Source organism: Athalia rosae, chromosome 3 (assembly GCF_917208135.1).
Source record: "Athalia rosae chromosome 3, iyAthRosa1.1, whole genome shotgun sequence".
NCBI lineage: Eukaryota > Metazoa > Arthropoda > Insecta > Hymenoptera > Athaliidae > Athalia > Athalia rosae.
The window spans coordinates 18,552,058-18,579,900 of record NC_064028.1 but is presented as its reverse complement, the minus strand read 5'-3'; the positions used below and the strand labels follow the sequence as shown (position 1 = coordinate 18,579,900).

General features: G+C 36.8%; 1 protein-coding gene and 1 long non-coding RNA gene across 4 annotated transcripts; one reads left to right on the top strand and one right to left on the bottom strand.

Moving 5' to 3' along the window:
- Positions 1-1,478: 1,478 nt before the first annotated feature.
- Positions 1,479-4,769, bottom strand: LOC125500288. The gene is made up of 3 exons (XR_007277579.1): positions 3,996-4,769; positions 3,597-3,736; positions 1,479-3,468 (listed from the first exon to the last, which is right to left on the bottom strand). It is a non-coding gene; the product is annotated as an uncharacterized LOC125500288 (long non-coding RNA).
- Positions 3,401-26,790, top strand: LOC105689854 (multiple C2 and transmembrane domain-containing protein). Of its 3 annotated transcripts, XM_020854515.2 has the most exons (14): positions 3,401-3,688; positions 3,824-3,885; positions 10,182-10,568; positions 12,720-13,073; positions 13,616-13,758; positions 14,232-14,423; positions 21,329-21,477; positions 21,567-21,969; positions 22,078-22,220; positions 22,303-22,662; positions 22,746-22,875; positions 22,989-23,132; positions 23,245-23,570; positions 23,685-26,790. In XM_020854515.2, exons 2-14 carry the CDS (start codon positions 3,834-3,836, stop codon positions 23,788-23,790), a joined length of 2,889 nt encoding a protein of 962 aa, XP_020710174.2. In that variant the 5' UTR covers positions 3,401-3,688; positions 3,824-3,833; the 3' UTR covers positions 23,791-26,790. The 3 variants fall into 3 exon arrangements, with proteins under 3 accessions (XP_020710174.2, XP_012262612.2, XP_020710173.2); XM_012407189.3 differs by lacking the exons at positions 3,401-3,688; positions 3,824-3,885 and adding an exon at positions 6,506-8,356; XM_020854514.3 differs by lacking the exons at positions 3,401-3,688; positions 3,824-3,885; positions 10,182-10,568; ... (1 more) ...; positions 13,616-13,758; positions 14,232-14,423 and adding an exon at positions 19,321-20,848.
- Positions 26,791-27,843: the final 1,053 nt, after the last annotated feature.

The following is a 27,843-nucleotide window of genomic DNA, read 5'->3' as shown; positions in this document are numbered from 1 at the left end:
ATATATATATATCTGTATATACACGAAAAGAGAAAAATGTCTATAAATTTTTCACTCAAATCTAGTCCAAAAAAACTTCCAGTTACACCAATCGGGGTGAGAACAAGGGGGGAATAGGAGTTGAAGAAAATAAAAAAAAATAAATGAATGAAAAAAAAATTTAACGAAATTACTGTTATTCGTAGATAAATAAATAAATAAACAAATAATATATTGGTACAGTTTGCATACGAAATAAGGTGAAGGAGATGTATAAAAAAATATTATGATCAACACGACTACAGTGCATTGCTTTACCCACAACTCCAGTTTATGAACTTTTATAAAAATCAAATGTTTTCTTTTTTTTTTTGGCGTATACATTTTTCATCTGATTTATTTATTATCTTTTGTATAGTCGTATGGGCATGTGATATTTTTTCCATCTCAGAATCATCTGGCTGCTTTTGTTGTTATTATTTATTCATTTTTTGTTTGAAATTCCTCTATCGTTGTGGCATTTACAAAATTTATATATAACATATATATTTATTCGTTTACTTATCTGTTTATTTTTGCGTGTAATACTTTAGATATTCGAGAATTACAAGAAAAAAACATAAATAAATAAATAAAAATAGAAAATAAAAAATTACCCACAAAGAGACTTGGAAATATCTGTGATAATTATGATAATTATTCTTATTCTTCTTCTCATTATTATTACTATTATTATTATTATATCCAAAATATGATATAGATATTCCATTATCGAGACAAATTTTTAATCACATAAATTCTTGAATCGTTCGAAGGAACAACATACTTGTATAATAGCGGATGATTGTCAATTAACACTTATATTGATGTCATTATTGGCTGTTGAATACAATTTTAGATATATATACATATATTTTTTGTTTGATTTTAGTTTTTATGTAATAATTATATTTACTCGTAACAAAATTGAATCCAATTTGATTCCTGAACTGCACAGCAGCATAAAACAATGAAATATCTATATCAGATTTCCGTTTGTAAACGAACTGGATAAATAGAAAAATTGAAAAAGAAAAATAAAATTGATCTACTACTGTATGAATCGTACTATTTATAATTAAATAATCATATACTTCCAAAGATACTTATTCATACCTGTATGATATTTTGTTTAATAATTGTAAATAGGTATTTAGGAAATAACGAATACTCCTGTCTGCATAGTTTTTGTTTCCCTATTTATACCAAAGTAAATAAAAATAATGGTAATAACAAATAAAGTAAAGAAGTTAATTTAGTTAATTATACTTTATACCTTGGTGGTCAATTACTTAATTATATAATAAAGCTTTTAGAAGCATGCGTGCAAATATTATTCAGTATTAATTAACTCTTTAATACATAGGTGTATGTTTGGTATAGGCATCTAGCCCATGTCTAGTGTCTATTGTTCTGATTTGAAAGAAAAAACAAACAATTATTCTATTGTCTTTTTCGTCGTTTTGTGTTTATCTCTATGAAAGAACCGTCCACGAATTTTTAAACGACAGCATACCGATTCTATACATATACATTGGTGAGGTATAAAGAGAAAGAGAGAAAATATCGATTGAAAACTGATTGATTTACTTTTTTAGATGAATTTTGGATGTTTCTCTTTTTTGTTCCTTTCTTACTTTTATCAATTTATTAAGCAAAAAATATACATAACAGTAACAATAATTGTTATTACACTATGACAAATACCTAATTTGTTGTATTATAAATATTGTACATTTTAATTGCGTACCATGTATGCTCAAATACATATGAATAATATACGTACATTTATATAAAAAGCTAAAAAAAATTGTACATGTTGTATATAGTAAATAGAGTATAAATAAAATAAAGACGTGAATATAATTTGAACGAGATGACTATAATAATACCGACAAAGCTTATTCCTTAAATTAATTTTCAATCCAGTTATGAGTATTTACATAAAATACATATTTTGAATGGCAATAATTCCCACTTTCAATTGCATAATCGATTATTTCTTCTTTGTCCTTTTTTTTTCAGGTGAAGGGTGATGTACCCTTTACTTTATGGACGCGCGGGAATCGGTAATTCAGGGAATTAGATAAGGAAAAAGCCAACAGCGAGTATTGAAGGAAAAGGTAAAAGGCGAAAAATAAAAAAACGGAATTCAACGTCCTGTAGTTTCCGTATTATGTTCGTTGCCAGGACGACGCCCATTACGTTTGACATGACGTCACGGCTCCAGACTGTCGCCATTTCAACCCCATATTTATCACTGAGAAATGAGAGGCACACCATTTTCTGAACCCTTTTTTTCCATCTTTCTTTTCTTATTCTCTATCCCGTACGATATTCCGTTTTATGGGATGCTGGAGGCAGTCTTTTTCCGCTCAAACTATAAATATATTCAAGTTATTCTTTTGCGTGACTATTTATAATATACATTTTTTCACGAACGACATTGCAGACTCAAAATATAACATGTAATTGCGTGATAAAACTTATCTATGACGTGAGACATTATCGATATGATAAAATTTGTCGCATAAATATAATAAAATAAACCGAAAGACATCGCGCAAATAATTTGATCATATTCGGAAGTAGGGATGAATTGATTCTTTTGTTTATTCAAATTCAAATACCATCCGAAGTGGCTTCGATAAAAAAATTCAAATCTTTACCTCTCGTATTTCATTCTTATTCCCAGTCGCTGCATAAAAGTGCAGATATACACGGCATGTAACTGTTTAACTTTAAGAATATTCGACAGCGTTTTGCAGAAAAGCTTACTTTTTTCGCAAATACTGTTGCGGCTCGCAGTTATAGTTTTTTCGTGATATAAAAGGAGAAGTACGCTAATAAAAAATTGAAGGAAATGTGGGGCACTACCTACATATGACATTGCGGAAACGTTAAAAAATAATGTTGATTGAAGAGCGCGGCTCTATTTTATTCAAGGACTGCAAGAACCAAGCTGGGCGGCGAATTTTTTGAAAAATGGGTTATACCTGCATACATTTCGTTCCTTTTGGGTGTACTTCGTAAGGGTGTCAACCTTTTGACCTTGAAATCCTAATTTTTGGTCTCGACAACAAAATATCCGTTTTCAATGCTTTCTACTTTCACACGTACACGATCAAATCTACAGACGGTACTCGCAGCGGCAGAATTTTAGTTGCCTAAATAATATAAGTTGTAATATTCTTTGGGTTGGATTAGAAATTTGGAATTGGAAGGTAGAAAAAAAACCATCATTTCATCCGATGCGACCTTTTCTGGCAAAGACACGAGGAACCGCAGATTGTGAGAGGAACTTCGGTGTAATAAAGTGGGGGAACTTCGGAGAACTTCGACATTTCACGTAGATGATGTCCTAGTAGCTAGTTGACATTTGACAGTAGATACAGGAACAGAACGTGTTCGTATCTGCCGGTTTGCGGAGCCTTCAAGAGACCGATAATTCTAGGGTAAAAAATTATCGAAAAGTTTGTAAACTGCAAAAGCATGCCCGATGCGCAATGCCTGTATTCGTGTTCTCAAAAAATAAAGTAGTGACGTAAGAATTACAATAGCGGTTGTGTTATTTTTACCTGTATAGCTCGTTACATATTAGAACGTAGGAATGAGGCAGCTACGGAAATGTTTTGCTGTCATAATTGTTGTACCGGTGGTAGAATAGAAGGTCAGTTTCTTACAGCTTCAAATTTATGCACAAAACAATTCCTTTTTCCTAAAAATTATTATCGTCATTATTATCATCGTGATCGTTATTATTGTTATTATTTAATTCGCATTCTAATTTTTTGTTCGAATACAGAGATAATCAAATGCTGAAGCCAAACGATTGTGTTTTGATTGAGAAGTGTCTTAACAACTCAGGTGAGCGAGAATTTCATTTTCGTTTATTTTCCTGTCGGCTGGCCTTCTGCTCTATTTTCATTTCATTAATTCAATAAAATTCTTCGTTGTTCTTTATTTCGAATAATTACATTAATTCTCATGGTCCTCCGATGAACTTCTGGTCTGCTTCTTGTCGCTTCGGACGATGGAATCATATTTTCATAATTACATAAACCTCTGGAACTCTCCGCCATTGATTAGCCGAATCTTATTGTAAAAAATGAAATGAAAAGGTGCAGCAGGTTGTACGGGAGGAAACTTTCTCCTCCCGTCAGCTGGTTGTAATGGGTTTATACATATTTTTTTTTTTTTTACTCGATTATTTTTCCTTTTCTTCTTATACTTTATCCAAGAGTTTGACTTGTAAGTTACCCGCGTTTTTCATGCGATGCGCGCGCGCAGCTATTATTTACCTTATACGCGCAAAGATGATTGGAAAAGTTTTAGCTTATATCCTTTGTAACTTTATTGCAATATATAAAATCTGTTGTCACGTGAGAATTGGGAGCATACGATGATACGGAATGTCGATTAGAACAGATTTCATAGAAATTCTTCAGCCAAAATTTTCCTTTCGAAGATCTAACGAATTTTCTAGCCAAAATTATAACGGTGATGGTATTCGAGTTTTTTGTATTCTTCTTACAATCAGCGCGGCCAATAAAATATAAGTATGGTGATCTCAAGGCCAATGATTGGAAAATGCCTTGCCAAATGCAGAGACATTTCGACAAAATTCATCAACCCTTATTTTAAATATTATAGGAAAGTTTCGATTTTCGGACTGTAATTTTTAATCGTATGCGTAAGATGAAACACGTTCAGCATGCGATATGTAGACTGGCGTCATGCCGAGTCAAGCAATCACTAATATACATTAAAGAAGACTTGTAAAGATCCGACGTACACGTTAAATACTTATACAATGCCCCGCCCTGGCTCCGTTTGGTTGTACAATCCATTTTGGTACATTGGTAGCATGAAAATACGCAGCATACTTTGGTTCCTCATTACATCACACGTGGTCATTTCAGTCGCCATTCTCTTTTTTCTGGTTTCTTTTTTCATCAGTTTTTTGCACCTTCGCTTAATGTCAAGGTCGTAAATACACATGAGGTATTGTTTCGGTTAAAAAGTCACTGAAAAACGCGATAACCTCGCTATCTACCTGTTTATATTAATTGAAAAAAAAAATTTAATTCGGTAAATGATGTATCATTGCTGACCCACGTCCAATTATATGACCTGTTGTTAATTACCTGGGATAATTGTCAACCGTGAAATTAACATCCGCAGGACCACACCTCGGCGCACGCGAGGCGTAAAAATAAAAATCTAACTTCAAACGAACAAAACAATCTGACCTCAAACGTAACATATGTATACATACATATGTATTAGGCTACGAGGAGCGAATACTTTTTGGGTAAAAAATTTTTAAATAGAACTTTAAGAATCACGTTCCAACAGCTGAAATAAATTACTTTAGTTCTCGGTCACATGCACAGTATGTCGTACGTATATCTCGAAGAAGCTGAATTTTTTTACCTCAACTATCTGCGGGGAACGTATAACGTAACTAAAAAATGCAAGTTACGTAAGAGTTGACTGAAACTTTATACCCATCAACTTTATAATGGTCCTTAACGAATAGGGAGTTGGAATATTTGTATGACTAAATAAAATTTCATCTCGCAAATTGTTATTTCAAACATGGTTCTCCAACAGCAAAGTAGACGTTTCGTCGTATCGGCCGTTCCCGCCTCAATTCAATAATTACCTAGTAGGGTAAAGATCGCCTGCTGGATGAGCTCTGCAAAGAAATAATACAACCAGTGTCACACACGAAGCGACTTGATACCTTCAATAGGATATATCGGCCGAGTACGATTATTTATACCTATACACCACACGTAAAAAACCCTCGTTCTTTTGGACGAGTAGACTGCTCCGCCGGGGGCAGGTTTTCAAACTGATCCACGATAATGGTAACCACGTGAATTGTACCGTCTAGTTTGAAAGGGTTTCTCTTATTTTTTCGAATTTTCCAAGCAGAGAATAAAAGCTCGTGTACATAAGTACGAAACCAAAAAAAAGAAAAAAAAAAGAATTTCTACCTCCGAAGCGCTCTTGTCTCCGCTCTAAATAACCTTCACGCTTTTCGTTACACGACCCCTCGTTTTCTCGAGTACCAATGCTCAACGATCCTTCTTCTCGTTCTTCTTCAAATTCCCTTTTTGAACCCAGGGGAAAAAAGCAACAACAACAACCCTAATTATATCGTTATTTATCATTGTTTATAATCCAAGCTGTAAATCGACGAGCTTATGTCATTGATTGTCAATAAATGGAAACAAAACGAACGAACAATTCGAGTGCGCGTTACCTGCGCATATTTTCATGTAAATTAAATCCATGGTGTTCGTATGCATGTCGCTGATTACGAGTAGGTGCAACAAAAACCCTGTGCTGGGTATGTCGAGCACGTGAATTTAACGGAAAGTGGTGGGACTCTGGGTCGATAAAGCCCCCCTCCAGACGAATCCTCGGCATGCGACCGCGTTTTCCGAGAAGAGAATCCAGAGTCAGTGGCTCCCGTAAACCGTGCCGCGCCAGGAAGGGCTGCCAAGAATTTTCAGTTGGTTCCTCAAAAACGGAAGGAAATAAAACAACCCCCGAAACAAATAAAGAAGATAATCGAACGTCCTTTCGCAATAAATGACGCTATGGGGCGAACGAAACAAAAGAACAGCGACGAAAAATGTGCGCAATCCATGTAACATACGTGAATTCGGATTGAGTGGATTATAATTAACGTGTAGCGAAGTGATAAAGGATTAATCTGCGGCGAAACAGTAAAGTTTTCATTGATAACGTTCGATTCCTGCATAAATAATTAGAAATAGAGAAATTAATCTGACTTATTGCTAACTGCTTATACGCCGTACCTACTCGCGCGATAACGATAATAATTCACTTTTAATATGATTGAGGCGTGCGATTGCTTATTTAGATTAATTCTTTAAATACCCTAATTATACACCGACCATGGATAAAATTATCAACTCGTTATTTTCGTCAACAATTTTGACCTCTTCTCAGTACGTTTCTGGCGCTATCAACGTAACGAACGAATAATGTGACAAGAAAGAGAAAAAAAACCGGGCCGATCTATTACTGGGTAGACTTCGTTGTTCTATCAAGGATTCTTCTTTTTTTTTTTTTGTTAAGTGCGGGCTAATTGCGATGTAATAAATTCAAAGTCACATAGAATAAAAAAGATCGGGGTGCACCGGATCGCAATTTATCTCAGGAGCAACCTGTAATATTCGCGAAATGTTGCACGCTATGCACTAAAAACGCATATTTCAGGTTACTAAACTTTACCTATACCCTTCATAAATATGTATGAAAAATGCCTTCCAAGTTGCACTCAATTTTCACATATTTTTCTACACAACACCAACCATATTGATCTCTCGTAGTACGTTTCACCTGTCAATGTATATCGCGACCATGTGAAACGTCTCAATGGCTCCTTTATAGTCAAAGATTCTGGAGCCTCCAAATCCTTCGCATCTTTTTTTTATCAATTTTCGTGTTTCCAATCCTATCTTGATCTTATTTTGATAACACGAGAAAAAAGGATCTTATTCCTTATCCTTAAAGCCCAGAAATAGAGAAGAGAAGGACCACAAAAAAAAAAAAAACACTGTCGTGCGCGCGAATAAACAAGTGAACGGCGTTTTTCAAAAAATTTCGCGGCTTGAAATTTTATTATTTTGCTTAAATTTTTCACGATATAGTTGTATTTTACAATCAAAAATTTAACAATTGTTCGCGGTAAGCTAATATCAATGAGACTGAATTATTCTTATTGTATAAATGTTGTAATTGTTGGTAAATTTTCTCGTTGATTTCAATTACCGATTGTCGATTCAATTCCCAAGCAAAGAAGAGTGAAGAAAACGAAAGAAAAAAAGCTCGCGAGAAAATAGTTTTAAAATATTTTTGTCATAATTCCACGATAATCAGCCCTGAAATGGATTAATTATTATTGTTAATTTTCAAAATCGTTCGTGCCTAAATATAAGATATAAAATTATTATTATTGTCATTTATAATAACAATAATAATATACGTATATTTTTACGATATTAAGGCGGACTAAATTTTTGAGAAGAAATCGGGAAAAAAATAAATTACAACAATAAATGAAAACAAATATATATAAATAACCTGGATAAAATGTTATCGAATGATAAAAGTGGTGGTCTGTTTCGATTAATGCACTTTAAAAAAAGATTGAAATCTCTCAATCAAACTGAAAAAAATCAACGTACGAGTGGATCGTTATTAAGAAGAATTCTCTATATTTTACCATAAAATAAAATGAGCAAAAGTGTCGAACTACTAGCGTCCGGGTCAGAGGACGGTGAAGTGCCCAACGGTAAGTCGAGGCTTGTACAGAGTAGGAGAGAAAAAATATGGTATAACGAGGGAGGAAAAGGGTGTCTTTTGTATTCACAAAAATGAAAAGAAAGTAAAAAACCAAAAAAAGAGAGAAGAATTTAAACAAAAATTCAGAAATAACAACCGTCCCCCCAATTAACGTTCGTAAACTCTTATTAGCCTCACATCATGTAGAAATAAAAAAAAAAAAAAAAAACAATAATAATCGTAATAAAATAAGGAAAACATTTTCATTTCCCGAGTGCGTTGTTAATTTTTTTCTCACAATTAGCTACCTTCTATTTATTATTTGTTAACATACCATAATTTAGAAAATAAAATTAAAAATTAAAATCTGACGACGAGTGAACTTGAGAAATCTTTGAAAAAATAGTTGTTTGCGCGTATCAAACTAATAGAGAAATCAGCTTTTCAATAACCACCTTCTAAAATCCTCAAATACGTTATTAATTTGGGAAAGATTTGTCTAAGGCAAACGCGATTAGTCGCATGGTGTTTGTCAAAGAAAAACTAATTTGTACACTATACAGAGGCTGAGCTGATCCTCTGTTATTTCATAGTAGTTTATACCCTTTTCATCTTATAACTATACTTATATACATATATATATATAACATACATATATACATACACCCCATTATATTTTCTCTGGGTACATCAAAGATAAACCCGTCAAAAGAGCTTATCTTCTTTTGAGGCGTTATCTCGAAAGAAAATTGAGATAAAAAAAAAAAGGAGATCTTTGGAGACGCGGAGAAAGGATTCAATCTGGATCCGCCATTCGTGATTGTGGAAATTTTCATTGAAAATGAATCGAATGAATCAAAAAAATTAATACACGTTCACGTATTACGGTACATACGGTATACACGTCGTCCCGATGAAATTTTGAGGACGCGTTTTTGATGCATATACATATATCGATGTGCATATAAAATTAGCCGCCGCGTGAAATGTGTAAGTGTACAAGGTATGCGTTAATCCGTCTTCCCAATTAATGGAGCTTTATAGACCCCAAATTATATCAGCCGAGAAATTTCCACGGGATTTGTTTCACGTGACCCGGAAGTAATAGGCGGATATGCCAAATATATGACATAACTAATTACGTGAGAAAATCGAAACGATTCCATCTCTCGAAGAAAACGGTATTAACGGACGGATTTCTACTTGTGCGAGGCAACGCCGTTCGCAAGGGTGGTTTTTCGGTGTCGAGCTACGAATAACGCGAGGATTATTAGATAAGAGAAGTGGAGAAAATTTAGAAGAGACAAAGGTTACAATACCTTCGAAAAGACGAATTCGGTGCGCCGCAGTCTTTATTGTTGGTAGCCCAACACTCTCTAGCCGTTTATATCTGCAGATTGAAATTCATCGTCATCACAATAGCTATATACCTAGACACAGGGTGTCCTATTTTTAATTATGCAGAGTGAAATAGCAGACGGTAGAATAACACGTTTCGTGTGTACATTTTGTAAGAGGGAGAAGAATGAAAGAAAAGGGGGCGAAGGTCGATTCGCGTCGTGCCTTTGAATCCGAATAAGGGCTGACACGTGTTCTCGCGTTATTATATACGCCTTATACCTTTGCCGACAGGGTACATTCCGCGCGGGTTACCCACGGTGACAAATTGCCTCACCTTGCGTATTAGCGTCGCAGCAGCCGTCCGCACCTTTTCTTAGGATTATTCTCACCCCCGCACTTGTATTATATTGCAGGGTGTACGCCACGACGATTCGGCAGAAAGAATGTAATTTCGTTTAATTTCATCCCCGATTAAAAACCGCAATTTGTTCCAGACGCGCCTCACCCGGAAGACAGATCTAGATTAAATCTGAACGGAAGTCGTCAACTGTCTCGAAGTGCCACCGAATTAAGACCGAAGAACGGATCACCGAGTCACAATTTGCACGGGCATAATCCCTCGGTTGTCCACCACAGCCATCGTCATCACATATCAGTAGCGCAGAGGACGCATACATTTTTTGCCACGTTAAAGAGTCGCTGGTCCCGCGGCAGGAGTAAGGAGCGTAAAAAATCCAGGGATCACATACCGGCCTCGCAGGATGTCAGTAAAAATAATGCCGCCGGAATGGAATCGGATTACGCCGCTGATTATTCGTCCGAGCATAGCCACAGTTCTTCGGCGACGCAAAGCCCGGCGCGACATTACCACAATCATCCAGGTACGGTTGGGCTGTATCATTGTTATTATTCCGATGCCTCAATTTCCGGTTCTCCGGGACCATCGCCGACAGTTCCGGAAGCTCGAGTCCGTCAAAAGACCGCTTGAATGGATCGCGGTTGAATAATGACCGCAATTAAATGACCATCGAAAATTAAGGGAAGCGTGCGAATTGTTGGGGATTATTATGCAGGGATAGTTTGTAATTCAAATTCGCAACATCTACCTATCATCGCGAAGATCTAGAATTCATGAAAACTCGACGAGGCTATCCAATGAACTGGATCCGCCCTTGAATTTTTCCCCAAGAATAGGGATGTTTCGGAAACGTTATTTTTGAATTGCTGATCTCGACCAGAAAAAAAAATAAATTTCAAAGATATATCGACGGTGTATGTCTTGATTCGTCGAAAAATAAGATGTGCATTGGAAAAAAAATTCTGCACCCACGAGAGTCAACGCTCCGTTAATCGACGGGCGTCAAAAATTAAAATTTTACCCTCCATATCGAACCCGCAGGATCGCATCGCCGTGCGGAGCGTGTTTTCTAACAACTTTTACGCACGCCAACACGAATATGCTCAGGGTTACATTATATTATTGCACAGGACCTATCTGTAGGCGGGTGGTTTTTTTTTTCATGTTTTTTTTTTTTTTTTTTTCATCGTTCCCCCTTTCCTCATAATAACAACGTACACGTATCGCCCCATATCTGCTGAAAATGTCACGTGATAAATAGGTAGAAGAACGATGGGAATTTCAAATTACCCTGCACCTTTTTTATTATTATCGCCTCGTCAAAGGGCTATTATACTCGCTAATCCAACCCAACCTGACCTGAAACCTCTATTCCATCGCTGTTTGTTGGCCCGTCGTCAACTGCAGCGTCAGGGATCTTTCCTCTTTACGGTACATCGCGACATGTACATACATACCTTGTATACCATGTCGATGTTGACCTATCAATATACCTATATATTTGCGAGGCATATATATGCCCTTTTATTATCAATTGCACATGATCCGTTACTTTTCAAAAAAAATTGCGCGTGCCTGGATCAGCGATACGGCTACTGGTTTTTTTTTTTCTTGAAAAGTAGGATAGGGAAAAATGTGACCCTCCAAATTTGAGCTCCACCGAATCATATCCCGCAGCTGTAGAATTTTGTGAATTCCGAAAATATCTCCGGACCTCTCATCTCAGACGCTATATTTCATTTAGATGCTCTCGAGTGAAATTCCATTTTTCTCTTTTGACCATGTATTTTTGCGAGAAAGATATTTATTTATTCCAAACTAAAATCTGGCTTCGGGTGGTAGCTATTCGAAAATCTTCCAGATCAACAATTATTGAAGTAGATGGCTCGCTGACGTCTCATATTTCTCCTCTATATTCTATTGATTTCTACCCTGATTCTCCTTGTGATGCACGACCTCTTGACGTCGATGAATTTTTGAAAGAACCGCTGTTCTCAAATAGCTGCGACTTGTTTCTGTCAATTTCAACGTTTCCAAATCAATCGACTCTTCTAAAACTTCGGAAAATCCTATCGGCCGCCGGATTCTATCGGATTTCCTAAGATAGAAGCGGCAACTAAATCGCTGACCCGGGTACACACGATTTTATCGAAAAGCCACGGATCTGGCCATGTTATGGATAATAATATTAACTAGGGTGGAAATACAGTAACACACGCCCCTGCACAGGTAGATTTTTATCATCGTTGGAGTGCGTGTTCAATTCTGCAGATATTCATATAAAGTTTGCTTTGTTTTTTTGTTTTTTTTTTTTGTCAGTCATTAGAAAGCAAAGTTTTTCTTTTTATATTTAAATAATTAAACATCGAAATGGAAGTATACTACATCGCTTGGAATATAATATCGTCATCAATAATTCATCGCCAGCTCGGATGACGTTTTTTTTTTTACATGTAAATTCTCTCCGTTTAAAAAAAAAAAAAAAAAAAAACAGATGGAGGTCAGAAAAATATTTTGACACCATCGGTGACCCGATAAACTTCGATAAAAATTTCACAATAATGTGCTTTATTTGCTCTGATGTAACGGTGTGCAAAGTATCATACTTTTATGAAAATTGGATGGAATAATTCTCGAGGCATTCGGGATATTTCAATGATTATTTTTCGTTTAGATTCGCCGTTGGCTCGAGGCAGTCGAGATCGCGTTCCATCGCACGAAGATAGCCCCGGTAAATGCAGCAACGGTTCAAACCGTTTGGCTAGACAAAGTTCGCAGCATAATCAGGGCGCAGATTCTAAACTCTCGGTACAGCAGCAGCAGCAGCAGCAACAGCAGCAGCAGTTGCAGGATGAACGACCTCAACCTTCCACGACAGCCTGCACGACCTCCGACACGGCGTCGGTTATTCTGCAAGGGCAAGACGAGCCGTCGAGACGAAGGGAATTGGCGTTACGCCAACATGCCTTTTTCCAACTTCGATTGCACCTGCGAAGAGGTGCTAACCTCGTGGCAATGGACAGGGGGGGTGAGTCCGTCAGAGGTCAAAGTCGCAATGACCTTATACTATGCGCGTTTCGTTTCAATTATTTTCTACTTTCCATACGCCATTTTCGTTCCATTTTCAGCGATCACTGCATAACGCGTCTTTCGGATCGTATTTTGAAAAAGATACTTCAAATACCGCGACGGAAAACTTCGTATCGTGTATTCTGATTGTGAGTTTTATTCTAATCGATACCCTCAATTTTGGATACGCGCTTTGCAACGTTAAAATAATGATCCCCGGGTGAAATTGAAGAAAAGAATCGATGGAACAAAACAAGCGTACGACTCACTGATCATTCTACTTTTATTTTTATCTCAGAACGAAGAATAATTCTAGTCGTACAGCTGCCGGGATAGATTCCCAAGGACAACGTCACGGCATTCCGTTCGCGGTTGAATAACAGCAATATCAGAAATGATTTTTTTTACAAACGAATTGACTAAAAATTACAGATATCTTTCAAATTCGAAACTGTGTGAAGTTGATCCGTAGGTTTGATTGATTCGATTGACCTGTTTCAGGCTCGAGCGATCCTTACGTGAAAATAAAATCCTCCGGTCGTCTGCTGCACAAATCTCGAACAGTCCATAGAGATTTGAATCCAATCTGGGACGAAAGCGTTACCCTGCCTATAGAAGATCCGTTCAAACCTCTAACCATTAAAGTAAGTACCTATTACCTCACTACAATAGTTCCCTGCAGTTTCGATGATTAAATCAATCGATTATCCAATAACTTTCGTATGTATGCCACCGCTCTAGCCGCGTTACAGCGAAACTAGAAGTTTGCTAGGAAAACTGCAGAAGATGAAAAAAAAAAAAAAATAGTGAAAAGCAACTGAATGGAAAACAAAATGATATATATCTAATCGAAAAACATTGTTCATGTATCTTCTATCTGTAGACGGCGGCGCAACTACTTAACTCGATGTATATATAATATATTATTTCTTTCATCTCATCGTTGAGGGCTTATAGAGAGTAGTCAGACGTTGTTTATCGCGTTGATCGACGTGGGTTGAACTGCCATCTTGGCAAGGTACAATAACATCCATACAACCGGGATTCATTTTTGTTGTATCATGATTATTATTATCATCATCATCGGTGTTCATTATATCCGATCTGATTGGCGTAGGTCTTTGACTACGACTGGGGACTTCAAGATGATTTCATGGGCTCCGCTCTACTGGATTTGACACAACTGGAATTAGGTCACGCACAGGACGTCATTCTTGAATTAAACGACCCGGCGAGGCCGAAACAGCACTTGGGAAATATATTTATCACCGCAACTTTGTGGCCGAGAAATCAACAGGACAAGGAACAGGTTGGTTATTAATATAGGGGAAATTAATCGATAATCGTTTAATCCGATCAACTTCAATGCGAGTCCGATACAGAAATTGTGAAGGTTTCTCCTCGCCATTCATTGTTGAGGTTCACGAACACCGTGGCATAATTTGGCGATTAGATTCGTTCCCTGACCCTGAGAGTTTCGAGCGTGGAGTACGTTTACTTGTAAAGTCCGTGAATCCGTGATTTGATATCAGAGGTCTGAAATACTCCAGAAATAGTATACCTACGCCATGCGGGAATTAGAAGTATAATAAAACTATACGGTATAATGCGGGAATTAGAGGTACAATAACAACGTTAAAACGCGAGGAATGTTAAACACATCATCTATATGTATACGTACATACACATACGTATATTTGCCCAAGATGACTCACTTGCTCGCATGAATCTATGAGAAAATTTTAATTTTCATGTACAAAATAAGAATGATTTTCAAATGAAAAATCGTGAACGTCTTTCGTGTGTGCTGAAAATTATCCGTTACTGATATGTATATACCGACGATGACATTTATTATATAGGTGAAACCCCTATCAACAATTTTATCACTGTAGTTTTACGCTCGACCGAGTGCAGCATTAACAGAGCAGCCATAATATTGATTCTGTTATAAGGCGCAGGCGAGACTCACGACTCAAGTATGATTGAGTTGTAGGTATAAACCTTTGCCTGAACGCATACGCACCTATATCAACCCGATTGACTCATACGAGAATCCCAATTTAGATTCTCTCATAACACGAATACCTATATTTATTTTATCCTAGTGGCGACAGACGGACGGTACATGCCGAAAAAATGGCGCCTCAAAAGAAAAAATGAAAGCCGACACAATTAATTATGTAAACGAACCAAGTCGTGGTTTCGCAACCGATCGGCTTAGGTATTTTGATACAAAAAAAATTACGATGCGCCAGAACATCTGTGCTGAAACATCAGGGAGAAGATGAAAAAAAAAAAAAAAAAAAAAAAATACCACGAATGGTAGTGGCAAGTCTTCGAGGATGTATAAAGTGGATAGAGCGCTTTTGTGCGAGCTATGGATAAAAGTAAGCGGTCAAACGTGTTTTAAAACCTGAAACTCCTCATTGGATAAGAAAAGGAAATGAAAAAGCAATTCAAAAATGGCCTAGCTACCATGGTGGTAGGCACGGACGAATAATTTACACCTACTACGTTACATATTCACAAGGAAAAAACATCCACATTACAGACTATCCCCAGGTGACTTTTTTTGTTACGTTTCGAAGGTCAAGTTGAAACAAAAGAAGAATCGTTTCTGTTTCACGAGTCTTTCAGAGCCTATCAAAGTCAACGTCTGATCAACGTGCCTAAAAATAAAAGAACTGGAGCGTTTCCGGTTGATCTAAACGCTGACGCTGAAAGAGGTAACGAATATACCTATACGATTTGTGGGAACGTGTCGGCGCAAAAAACTGACGAGACATCAGACACCCGTTATATAAATTTGTGGGATATGTACGTACACCGACCAACACAAGAGCATGGCAGAGTTAGGAGAGGGAAATTGGCGGGCCGCAGAAAGTAAGCAGCCAGCTGGCGCAGAAGTTTCAATACTGTCCAGTCTTTCGAGTCGTATAGATATGAAGCCCGGAAATCAAAGCTCTGCAGCCGGTCTTAATCGTAATATCTAATTAAGAATTGACACGCACTAGAATAGGTTTAACTTTGAAAAAATTGTGTGAAATAATGACGTGTGAAAATCGTGACGCAATAACGATAACGTTACAGTGTGTGAAGTTTAGTTTTCATATCATCCGCTCTGAAAACAATAAAGTGATAACTTGCACTAGATTTTTAAACAAGCATTTTCAATTATAATAACCAATATGATAAAGTAGGTCAATAGTTTTTGAAACTTTTTTTCCGTCAAAAGCTGACCGATCACGTGACTAATTCTTAGGAATAACTATATACATTATGATTCCGTTTTTTCCTCACGTTCTTTATGACGTTTTTTTTCTGTTCTTTTTTTTTTTTATACCGTTTCAATTACGTAAGTCCGTAGTTTTTCACTCGCTCTACTAGTCATCTGGAAACATGTAATGTAATTGTAAATCACACTCCGCGCCGCTACAGAACATCCAAACTTCCAGTTCATGATCACAAGTCTCGGTGTTTATCAACATGATATAATTGCGCCTGATTTCGACTGATTGTCAAAAAAAATTCATAAACAAACCCATAAATTACACGAAAGGGCCTTGCCGATAACGATGTGCTAATCGTGCGGGGATGAAATTACAAGTGTATGATGTAATTGTTACGAACGTGATAATAACTACGATGATCGAGCGTATATTTTTTGTTTTTCACCCCCTCCTTTCTATCCATACCTCGATTCGGATATCCGATCGCAAATGCGACGTCATCTACGTGCGATCGCGTTTCTTAATCTGGTAAATGTTTTTTTGGTGCCATCGCTGCACTTCCATTTTTTTGTGAAACGGAAATTTTTATGAATGTACTGGCTGATCGGTGTTGTTATCCGGTCGTCTAACAATTCTGCTAGAGAAAGAGAATTTTTTTTTCTTCTAATAGGTAACTAGAGTAACGAAGAACACCGGATGTGCGGAAAGTCAACTAGGAGGGGTTCATCCGTAAAGATAAACTAGATATGTGTGCGCGTTCTTGTGGTTGAACGATAGTGTTGAGGATGATCGCTATCTTTCGAAAGGAAGAGATCTTTTTTTCTCATTTTTCTGAATCTGGTAAAAATTGAAGTGAGCATGGAATCGAAGAGCGCACATCACAGGATTTTCTTCAAAAGATCACAGCTTTTCTGTGATATCGATAGCGATGGGAATAATAATAATAACAATATAGAATGTTTGGACGAATAAGGGATGTTTGACAAATTAGAAGACTGATTCGGACTACGCTTTTTGATCCGTGATGATTGGAGTAAATATTGACTTTTGCGCCGCATATTATAGTCTGTATATCATGTTGCTATACGCGCGTGTATTTGTTTGTCGTGTAAATAAACCGGGATAACGAATAATCATAGCAAGGACGAAGGGGTAACCCGTATCATTATTTTTTTTAATTTATTCAATTTTTTTTTTTCCACCGGAAGTACGATACGGTATAATCATATCTACAGAGAAGGCGAAGTGTATACTTCTATCAACTGAGCTGAATGATCAACTTTTGTGTAAAAAATATCCAAAATTAATCTTCGATTATCGATCAGTTCAACCCTTAAATAAATGAATCGTCCTTTATTTGATTTCAAGTTGCGCACGGTATTTTGGCGAATCGAGCGTGGTTTGGATGTTGAGATATCGCTGGCAACGAAATCTGCAGACGATGCAGTTTATGGGCCGATTCAAAACTTGACAGACGTAACTTGCACCTGTTAATTAACGAGAATGTTATAATTAATCCGGTATTATACATATATATATATATATAACTCTGCAATTAGTGCAGACGTCTCGCGCATCAAATGTATAATGTCGGAGCTAGCGGCCAGTAACAAAAATCCCCGGAGACGAATCAGGGGTGGAACAATTTGGCTAGAAGACCCTGGCTGAAATTTTTATATTTTATTCGCAAATAATTTCATGGGCGTTAATTAATGAGAGCGACGTATTATACACTCTGAAAACACCGTCGAGAAATTACTCACTGGAGTTGGACACCGCACAAATTTTGCGATGAATATGCCACAATCATAATATGTTTTTTAAAGAATTACTTGTTTCGGTGGAAAAAATTGAGATTGCTTGATTTAATTTTTCCAAAAAGTTCTGCCGCGGTTCTGCATAAATATTTCGAGATACTATGATCGTTAAAAGTTGTACTTTTAATTTCGAAGAATGTAATAAAATTTGTGCACATCATCGTTATCGTATAAATTGAGAGTTTAAATTGACTACGGCTTATGTACGTTTGTTTTGCTCAACAGTCGATTCCATATAACGTTCTTGTTCGATTCGGATCGAGCATTCAACGATTCGGATGATATTCACGGAATCGAAGTGTATAATTAAAGTTTAGAGATCTTCAATCTTCGTGATGTACGTGTTTCAATTTCTTGACCACATGGCTTCAAGCAAAATATTCGTTACTTTATACACCAGAAATTCACGAGAAAATTGAAAATTAGCGTTTTGCTAGAACTTCGGGAACGGGTAGCGTGGATAAATAAGCTACAGCCGGGAACTGTTTGAATTGTCGGAACCATAATTTTGCCGTTCTAGTGAAAAAGATTTTCTCGTATTCCATAAAATGGGAATGCTTTACCTATTTTCGTACAGTTTCGCCCGATCTTCTAACGCGAGATCATCGCGGATGAGGCGCGAAAACTTTGCAATCTCTGGTCGATTATCATACAAAACTCACCGTACATTCTGTTTTTTTGATCATTCGAATAGTCGACCGTCGTAATTTCAATTATTCGCAGTGAAAAGATGAAGAAAACATTCTCGAAACGCTTAAGCAGACATATTGGAAGGCTGGTACGATTTTTGAGCGATTTTTTTCGCTTTGGATTCGAAGTAGCGATTCTATCGTTCGAACTATTCGACGAGTTTCTCTAAACTTCAACGATACGCAATTATGCGGATATTTATCTCCATCGGCAAAATGAATCTAAGCCTACTAAAAAACGCGTCGGTAAAAATTAGCTATACTTATACGATTTCCGTGGGAATGAACCCCTCGATTGTCGAGCGCGTGAAAATGCGATAATTTCTTCATTTTTTTTTTTTTTTGAGTAAAGTTAAATCAACTAACAGAGTGAAATTACAGAACGTCGCGAATGTTTCGAAATTTTCTGTATGTGACGTAAAAACAAACGAATATCGTTTATAAAGTAAATATTTAATGTTCAACAGATGCAAGATGTCGAAAGAAAGAAACGAGACCTTAAACAAAGTGGTGTAAAATAAATGGACGTCGATATTTTTCTGAAAATTTGCAAGTATATCATTGAAAATATACCCGTTTCGTGAAATGGAAGGAGAATTACGCGACGAAGACGGCTGCCAAAGCTCGAGCGAACAGTACGAGGAAAGTGCGTCGAACGGAAACGACACATCGGTCCGAAAAAATTCGCGAATCAGTACCGCTGCAAAATCCAATAAATTCGATCATGGTAATTCAGATTCTGCCGCATCGTTGAGATTTCTATCGCTCGTTAACAATGAGTTTCTTTGCGCGGAAATAGAACATACTCGAAGAATTTTAAGGGAAACGCACAAAATATCAACCAAAATCAAGGCGGACGAGATCGAAGGATCGGTAAATGGAGAAGTTCAAGAATTCCCGGAAGATTTACGATCGAATTCGGACCCCGAAGATGACTTGATCAGCGAGGAGACTGGCTGGCGTAAAATAAAAAATGCAATCAGGGGAGCCGATATCGTTTACAAAAAAACAACCGGAGTAGAATTCGTGAAAGAAGTTATAATGCCGGGTGAGGAGGAAGTCGGAGCTACCGGAGGAGAAAAATTGGAAAATTATCAAGGTTTGAAATCCAAGAGTAAAAAGCCTTCGATCAGATCTGTGCTGGAGCGGCGAGTCGAGCGAATGGAAAAAATGCTGGAAAATCACGTGGAGAGAGTCTTAGAAGAGAACATAGAAAGACACCCTTGGTTACAACCGATCGAAACTTGGATAAATGAAAAGTGTAGAGTTCCATCGCCGACCGCGGATTTGTTCGCCGAGGACAAAACTAAGGATTACAATGATTCCGAGCGTAAATGTAGCGAGCGTTTTACCGGAAGTCCGGAGCCCGCAGGAGCGGAAAGGTTGAAAAAGAATTTCGACGATCAAAAAATCGAAAGAACTATTATAGAACACTTCAAAAATCTCCGAGCAAAGCATGAAAAAATACAGAGTAAAATGCAGGAATCAAAGGCTTCGCGAAAAGTATCACCGACGTCGACACAGCAGGTGGATCGAGGGTTCAAAATCAGGGAGAGTAACTCCGATCATCGTTTGTTCGAAAGAAAGGTTTTGGAAAATTTCAGAGGCATTAGTAAAAGTGGCGGAAGTTCTCCGGTTGCTCCTAAACGTAATAAAATAACGCAGAATAAAAAGGCGGAAAAAACGGGTGACGGTGAGGAAAATTCTCCGAGTGACCTCAACGATCTCCCGCACGGAAGCAAAAATCCTAGTTTTTTGCACTCGATTCCGAAAGAATCTCTTCTGATCAGGTCGCATACCGTACCAGAACCCACGCCGGGGTCGCCGAAGTCAACACCTGAATTCAAACACTCCGTTACTCCACCGCCCAATGTGATCGAGAAGGCTATCGATCATCAGGAAAGTAATACGGGGGAAAATAAAATTCACACTCATCAAGATTTCATCGACAAAATCAAGGAGGGATTCAGAGAAAAAAGCGAGGAACTTTACAGGGTGCGCCGTACAGTATTATGAAATTAGATCTTTACGTAATGTAGTTGAAATAATAGCTTTTACCAGCGGGTGAAAAAAAAAAAAATAGACGATATGTTCGAACTCGTACCGGTTTATGCACGATCGACGACCCATCGAAGGGTACGAATAAAACGATGCGAAATAAAATTAGCTATATAAGTATACAACGAGGATCGATGGTCAGTGTAACTGATACCGTAGAGAATCATTTGTATCTTATCAGTTCTGCCGCCCAATCAATAGACTCGTAAATGTTTCCATGTGTTTAACTAACTGATATTAGAGTTCTCATCACTCTCTACCTACCATGTTTATCGCGAAAACGATCTTACAACGAATAGGGCTCTAATTATCACTAATTGATCACGCGTACTTGACAAATTTACGGCAGCGGTTCACGAATATAGGAATTCGAATGACAGAATGTTTGCTCTAATTTAATTGAATTATTTGTTTCAGTATTTCCAAAGGAACACCCGCTTAGTGGACGTTAACAGGAAACTAAAATCTCAAATATGGAGTTCTGTGGTCACTATCGTACTGGTCGAGGCAAAAAATCTGCTACCGATGGACATCGATGGCCTCTCAGACCCATACGTCAAATTTCGGTAAAAGAAATCCGCAGGCTTTTATTCTACGGTAGTTGTAGATATTTTTTTTTCCAATATTCTGGTAAAGAATCAAATTCCTTCCGCAGACTTGGCACAGAAAAATACAAGTCGAAGGTGGTTCACAAGACATTGAGTCCCGTTTGGCTGGAACAATTCGACCTCCACCTATACGAAGACATGGGATTCGGGCAGGAGCTCGAAGTGACGATATGGGACCGGGATAAATCGAGAGATGATCTCATGGGGAGGACCGTCATAAATCTAGCAACTATGGAGCGGGAAAAGACTCACAGACTGTGGCGTGACCTTGAAGATGGAGCGGGAAGCGTTTTTCTGTTATTAACAATTAGCGGGACAACTGCTAGTGAAACTATAAGCGATTTAGCAGCTCACGAAGAAACCCCACAGGAACGTGCACTGCTTCTTCAACGCTATTCTTTTATCAAAACTCTGCAGAGGCCGCAGGATGTAGGACATCTCACGGTCAAAGTAGGTCACTTTGATCTTTTGAAAAAAATTGGCGGAGGACGTCCCCTTAAAGATCTGTACCCCAATTGATCGAATGGAAGATGCTAATTTTTCTGTATTTATTTCAAGGTTTTCAGAGCTCAAGGATTAGCAGCAGCTGACTTGGGTGGCAAAAGTGATCCCTTCTGCGTCTTGGAACTCGTTAATGCTCGGCTCCAGACCCAGACTGAGTACAAAACTTTAGCACCGAATTGGCAGAAAATTTTCACATTGTGAGTTTAAAATATGTTTCCTCTTTAGCGTTTGATTTTTTAAATTTAAGACTTCTAGAATTTTTATTTTTTCATTATCCAGCAACGTTAAAGACATCAACTCCGTGCTCGAGGTGACAGTTTATGACGAGGACAGGGACCACAAGGTAGAATTTTTGGGACGGGTGGCAATTCCATTGTTGAGGATACACAATGGCGAAAAACGTTGGTACGCCTTGAAAGACAAGAAGCTTCGAGGACGAGCAAAGGGAAATTCCCCGCAAATTTTGCTTGAGATGACAGTAGTGTGGAATCCTTTGAGAGCATGTGTGAGAACTCTGAATCCCAAGGAAAGGAAATACATGGAACCAGAAGTAAAATTCAAACGACAAGTCTTCCTCAGAAATGTTCTCAGGCTGAAAGCAATAATCGTTTTTTTCATCGACCACAGCAAATACATTCAGTAAGTAAAGATTATAATTTTATAGCGATGTAAGAAACCTGAGTTATAAGGTTGAGCTAAAAATAAAATGGTTATCGTTACAGGAGCTGCTTTGAATGGGAAAGTACACCCCGAAGCATCATCGCTTTTGCTCTCTTCATCTTTCTCTGTTATTACTTCGAACCCTACATGATCCCAACAGCAGCCCTGCTGGTTTTTCTCAAATACTACATTGTAAGTATTTCCGAAAAATCAAACTGCCAACTGATCGTTTCTATCTCTAAACTATGATCTTATGAACAGCTCAAACGAGTCTAGAAATTTATTATTGATCAATTGTAAAACAGGTAGCACTTGTGACAGGATGGCCAGCTTATCAATCATCGTCGAATTCTTTATCACCTAGCGATTTGAATGATCACAGCGCAGACGAGGCACCCTCGACTCCTGCGGCAATCGACGACGATGATGACGACGACGACAAGGACAAGGTAAATTGAATACTGGAAATAAATCTGTGTTCTTCAGTGAATAAAACGATCCAAATGAAGGTCCATCTGTACTCTAAAGTTCGATAGTTAATCACCAACTATGTTTTCGTAGGAAGAAAAAAAATCATTGAAGGAACGACTCCACGCGATTCAAGAGGTTACGCAAACGGTTCAAAATTCTATAGGGTACATAGCGAGCCTGGGTGAGAGCATTAAAAACACGTTCAACTTTACGGTGCCCTACCTCAGCTACTTGGCGATGGTCCTTGCCTTCATCGGAGCTATAGTTTTATACTTTGTGCCAATACGTTACCTCATCATGGCCTGGGGTATCAACAAATTTTTCCGAAAAATCCTCAGGCCTCACACGATACCCAACAATGAACTTTTGGATCTCCTATCCAGGGTACCAGATGACGAGGATCTCATTTCCTATAGGTGAGGAAAATGGAGATAAAGTAACGTTACAAACGCAGGGAGTTTGGACAACTTTCTGACTAGCGGGTGATGTGGTTCATGGGAAATAATTTTACGTTTAAACTTCTTCTTCAGAGAGTTGAAACCAGTTCCAACGCCAGATTGTGAGAGAAGTGGGGTGGCATCCGGTACTGCTGGTAACGCAGGTCGAAAGGAGCAGCGTCGTAAAAAAGCTGCGTAACAAAGTGTTCAACGGTCTTGTTCGTCAGTTGTCCAACCAGAAGTTACAGGACCAAGGTTATCGATGACTAATAGCGTCCTTAAGACCGTTTTACCTCGCCGAAAACTCTTATCTCTAAGGAATCGCGCGAAGAAATTTTCAAAACCGGAAGTTGGCAGAATAGACTGAGGGATTTTTTACTCGCTATGATTTGTCGATCTGTCTTGCGGGTACACAGGGCGGGTATTCCTGAGGATTTGGAATAAAACCAAGTGACGAAAAACAAGCAAAAATATCTAATGATATCGGAGGACAGAAAAAATGACAAACGAAACACGATTTAGTTCCTGGAGGAATGGGATTGGGCTGTTGAATATTAATGAAAGTCTATCGATTAATTTGTGAAGGAAGTAAAAGTGAGATTTTTTAAGAACGAAACGAGTAACACCAACAATATGTGTATGTATAAAGATAATAGCATATCGAAGAAATTAATAGAATTTAAAAATATACATAAAATATATCTATTACGATAATATTTAGTACCTAATGACATATTACATAACTTGGCGGCGGGTCATTCGAAAAGATGGGCCGCAAAGCATTTCGTCCATTGATGTTTAGCTAGCAACAAATCATCTTTGTATGAAAAATAATATCTATAGTATTGGAGAAGAAAAAGAAAGAAATAGTAAGAATCTTAAAAGTTCGTAGGAGTGTTTCAGGGCCCGGTGAGAATCTTAGTTGATTCGTGGCACCTACGCAGTTGGATGAAACAAGCTCATCGTTGAGCTTTCATCGTTATGTCTATCGAAGCTTGCGTGTATTGGGATTTTAGGAATGAAGTTGGTTTTTTCTTTCTTTCAAATCACTTTCTACGTGTATTTTAGCCTCAGCATCTCGTTCAGCTAGTCGATCATACATAAAACCAGTTTAATACGCTTTCACACTATTTTACATAAGTACCTATATTCAATTCGCTTTCATTTTGGGAGTATAAAATTCGCGTGTTGTTATTGTTATCGCAATGATATCTATCTACATTGACATATATTGAATATTGATATAATTGTTTAAAAATAATATTGATAAATGTTCCGGTGCGCTTTTATGAATATAAATGTGAAATTGTTTTTCTAAAACTATCATATTTCATACTTCGAAACTTATTGGCTACTATCATCGTGTACGCGAAAACACATGCTCTAGATATTCGTGGTAGATTGATCTATAATATTATAACTACCGAATCAATCATGGTTTCCTTCGTTTACGTTGGCTGTAACTTATTTTATTTGATTTTATTTTTTCATGACTGATAGGCCTATGCCACGCGTGAGTTTTCTAAAGTCTAGTCGTTAGTTTGATATTAACCGATAAAACAGTTCAACAAAAGAGGGAAAAATATCCATAACATTATCAGTATAACGAATACATGTACAACTATACTTATACACATTTAATTTTCATACGAAAAAAAGACGCTTTATCCCAACTGTTCGCAGAATGTCTTTCCCTGGTGAGTTCAATTTCTTACTTACATAAAGGAAAGAAAAAAGAAACCTACAAAACTTCCTCTCTATATTTATTTTTTTACTATGTTTGTTATCTTATTATATGAACAGATATTAAATGCATACATTCCGTGATGTGTTATAATAATCAAAATATTCCTATACCCCGTGAACAGTTCTTCCTCAAAATTTTTATCATCATTACTTAAATTAGGGTTATTATTGTAGTTTACACCCGTAATCTCGACCAAAACAGGTTACCGAAGGATGTAACTGTTTTCCATAAAATCTAGAAAATAAATTGATTGAATTTAAAAATCATTACATGTAAGGTACGCCGTAAGCGTGCCTAAGACGCACAAATCTCAAAACGAAACTCAAAAACGACTTGAGAGACAATTTATGATTCAGAACGGAAAAAAAGGAAATGATTTTATTGATCAGTATTAGAGAGAAAAATTGGACCATACAGGTATATTCGTTGATCGATCGTTGGAATGTTCGTAAATTTGTTTGACAAAAAATATAATTCGTTACACAACAATTTTTTTCTCGTTGTTCTTCATTTTCCAGTCATTTTGTACATCCGTACATTATATAGTGTATATTGTGGATGAATGAATACATATGTATATTTTTTTGTTTGATCTCCGACCACTCCAGCATTTCGATTATTTCGAAGATTGCAGTAATACGATGATATAGCGATATTGGCACCACCGTTGTTTAAATTTTTAGCAGTAAAATAATATTTGAAAATATATATATCCTGGGATAACGAAAAACAAAAAAAAAAAGCTAATGTATGAAGAAAAATCTTTACAAATTATTATACTTCCATTTTCTCTGTGTGCTATTTAAGTAAGTAATATCATAAATTTTCGAGAAAACATAAATATACACCTATAAAAATGGATAAGAAAGATTATTGCTAAATTAAAGGAGAAAAAAAAAAAAAAATATTAAAATTCAGCACAATTGTTTGTCTCTTTGATAGTATTTAAAAAACTGAAATAAAATAAAATAAAACAAAGACAAAAAAATACACATCATATGTTACATACTATATGTATATTAAAAAATTGATGGTGATCCTTAAAATAATAATACAGTTTAATTAATGAACAGTTTTCAAACAAACAGATAGAGCAATCTGTATAGTTTTGTTCTAATTTTCAAATGTTAACGAAGGGTGCTTCATCCCGATTATATACATTCGTTCACTTCGAATAATTGAAAGCATTAAAATTAAGCGTTCGTTCAGTTTCGGACGATTTATGTAAATTTGTGCATTAGAATAATATTTTGAAAGAATTTTCGCTACAAATCTTGCGATTTAATTTGATAATATCGTACAAATATGACACTTAACGCGATCGGAATTGAACGAACCTCTATTAGAAAAAGAAAAAAAAAAAAGAAAAAGAAACATGTACATTAGAAAAGTGATAAAATGGTTATTATATTCATATTATATATATAGATATATATTGAAAACAAATCAGAACAAAAAACAAATACAGAAAAAACATTATTGAAATAAACAAAAATTTTAATATCCAAAAAAATTCGCGTACAATTTATTCCGAAATCAATCGATGAGGAGGAGAAAATAGCCCCTTAGATATTTTACCCTTTCTCTCGCTGTCCCTTTGATATTTCAATCCATCAATATCTTGGAAGAAGGGAATCGTTTTTTTTTTCTCAATGGAAAGCAATACGAATACATACACGTAGTTATATTTTGAATAATTTAAATCGAAATGACCACGTAGAGCAAAGAAAGTGAAAAAATGAATACTTGGAAAAATGTGAAAAATCTTTTCGTTTGGAGCATTGAACTCCTTCCTGTGGTTTTTAATTAATAGAGACGGGCAGTAAGAGGAGAAAGTGATTCTATACAGAGTCACTTCCAACGTCAATACCTTTGGAAAATGAATAAAATAAAATGGAAATGGAATTCCATTTTATCATTGGATCCTTAATGATCCAATGATAGTATATAATATACGTATATGCCTCTTCCTATTGAAATGATTTATCGCAAATTCGTACATGATATGTCGTCAGATCGCTCTGAAAACCGAGTTAACTTTTTTTCCAATCGATAGAATCTTTCGCGAATATTTTCTCTTCCATCTGATCTACATATAGTTCGCTCACCGATATGATTTTTCGGCGATGTGATTGACAATTTGCCTTCCTTTCACAAATGTATTTTACACGTGCAGATGAATTCTGTACGCATGGGGTATACAGGTTCAAGTATTGGGCGTATGAAAAATCGAGGTCAAGTTTACGTCGATCTTAGAACTCGGTGTAAAACCAGTCTTTGCTGCAGGTGGTTTGTACAACGTAAAATTTCGCCTGAAGTTTGAACGCATTGTATGGGACGTTTCGCGTCAACTTCACCAGATGCTGACGACCATCGCCATTCCTATTCTCTTGTTTTCGTTTATCATTTATTTGTTCCAACAAATGGAATCAAATACAGTAGTTCCAGATTTGGTATCTGAATTTACCCCTTTGGAGGTAGCTCAACAAAAATTACGCTTATTGT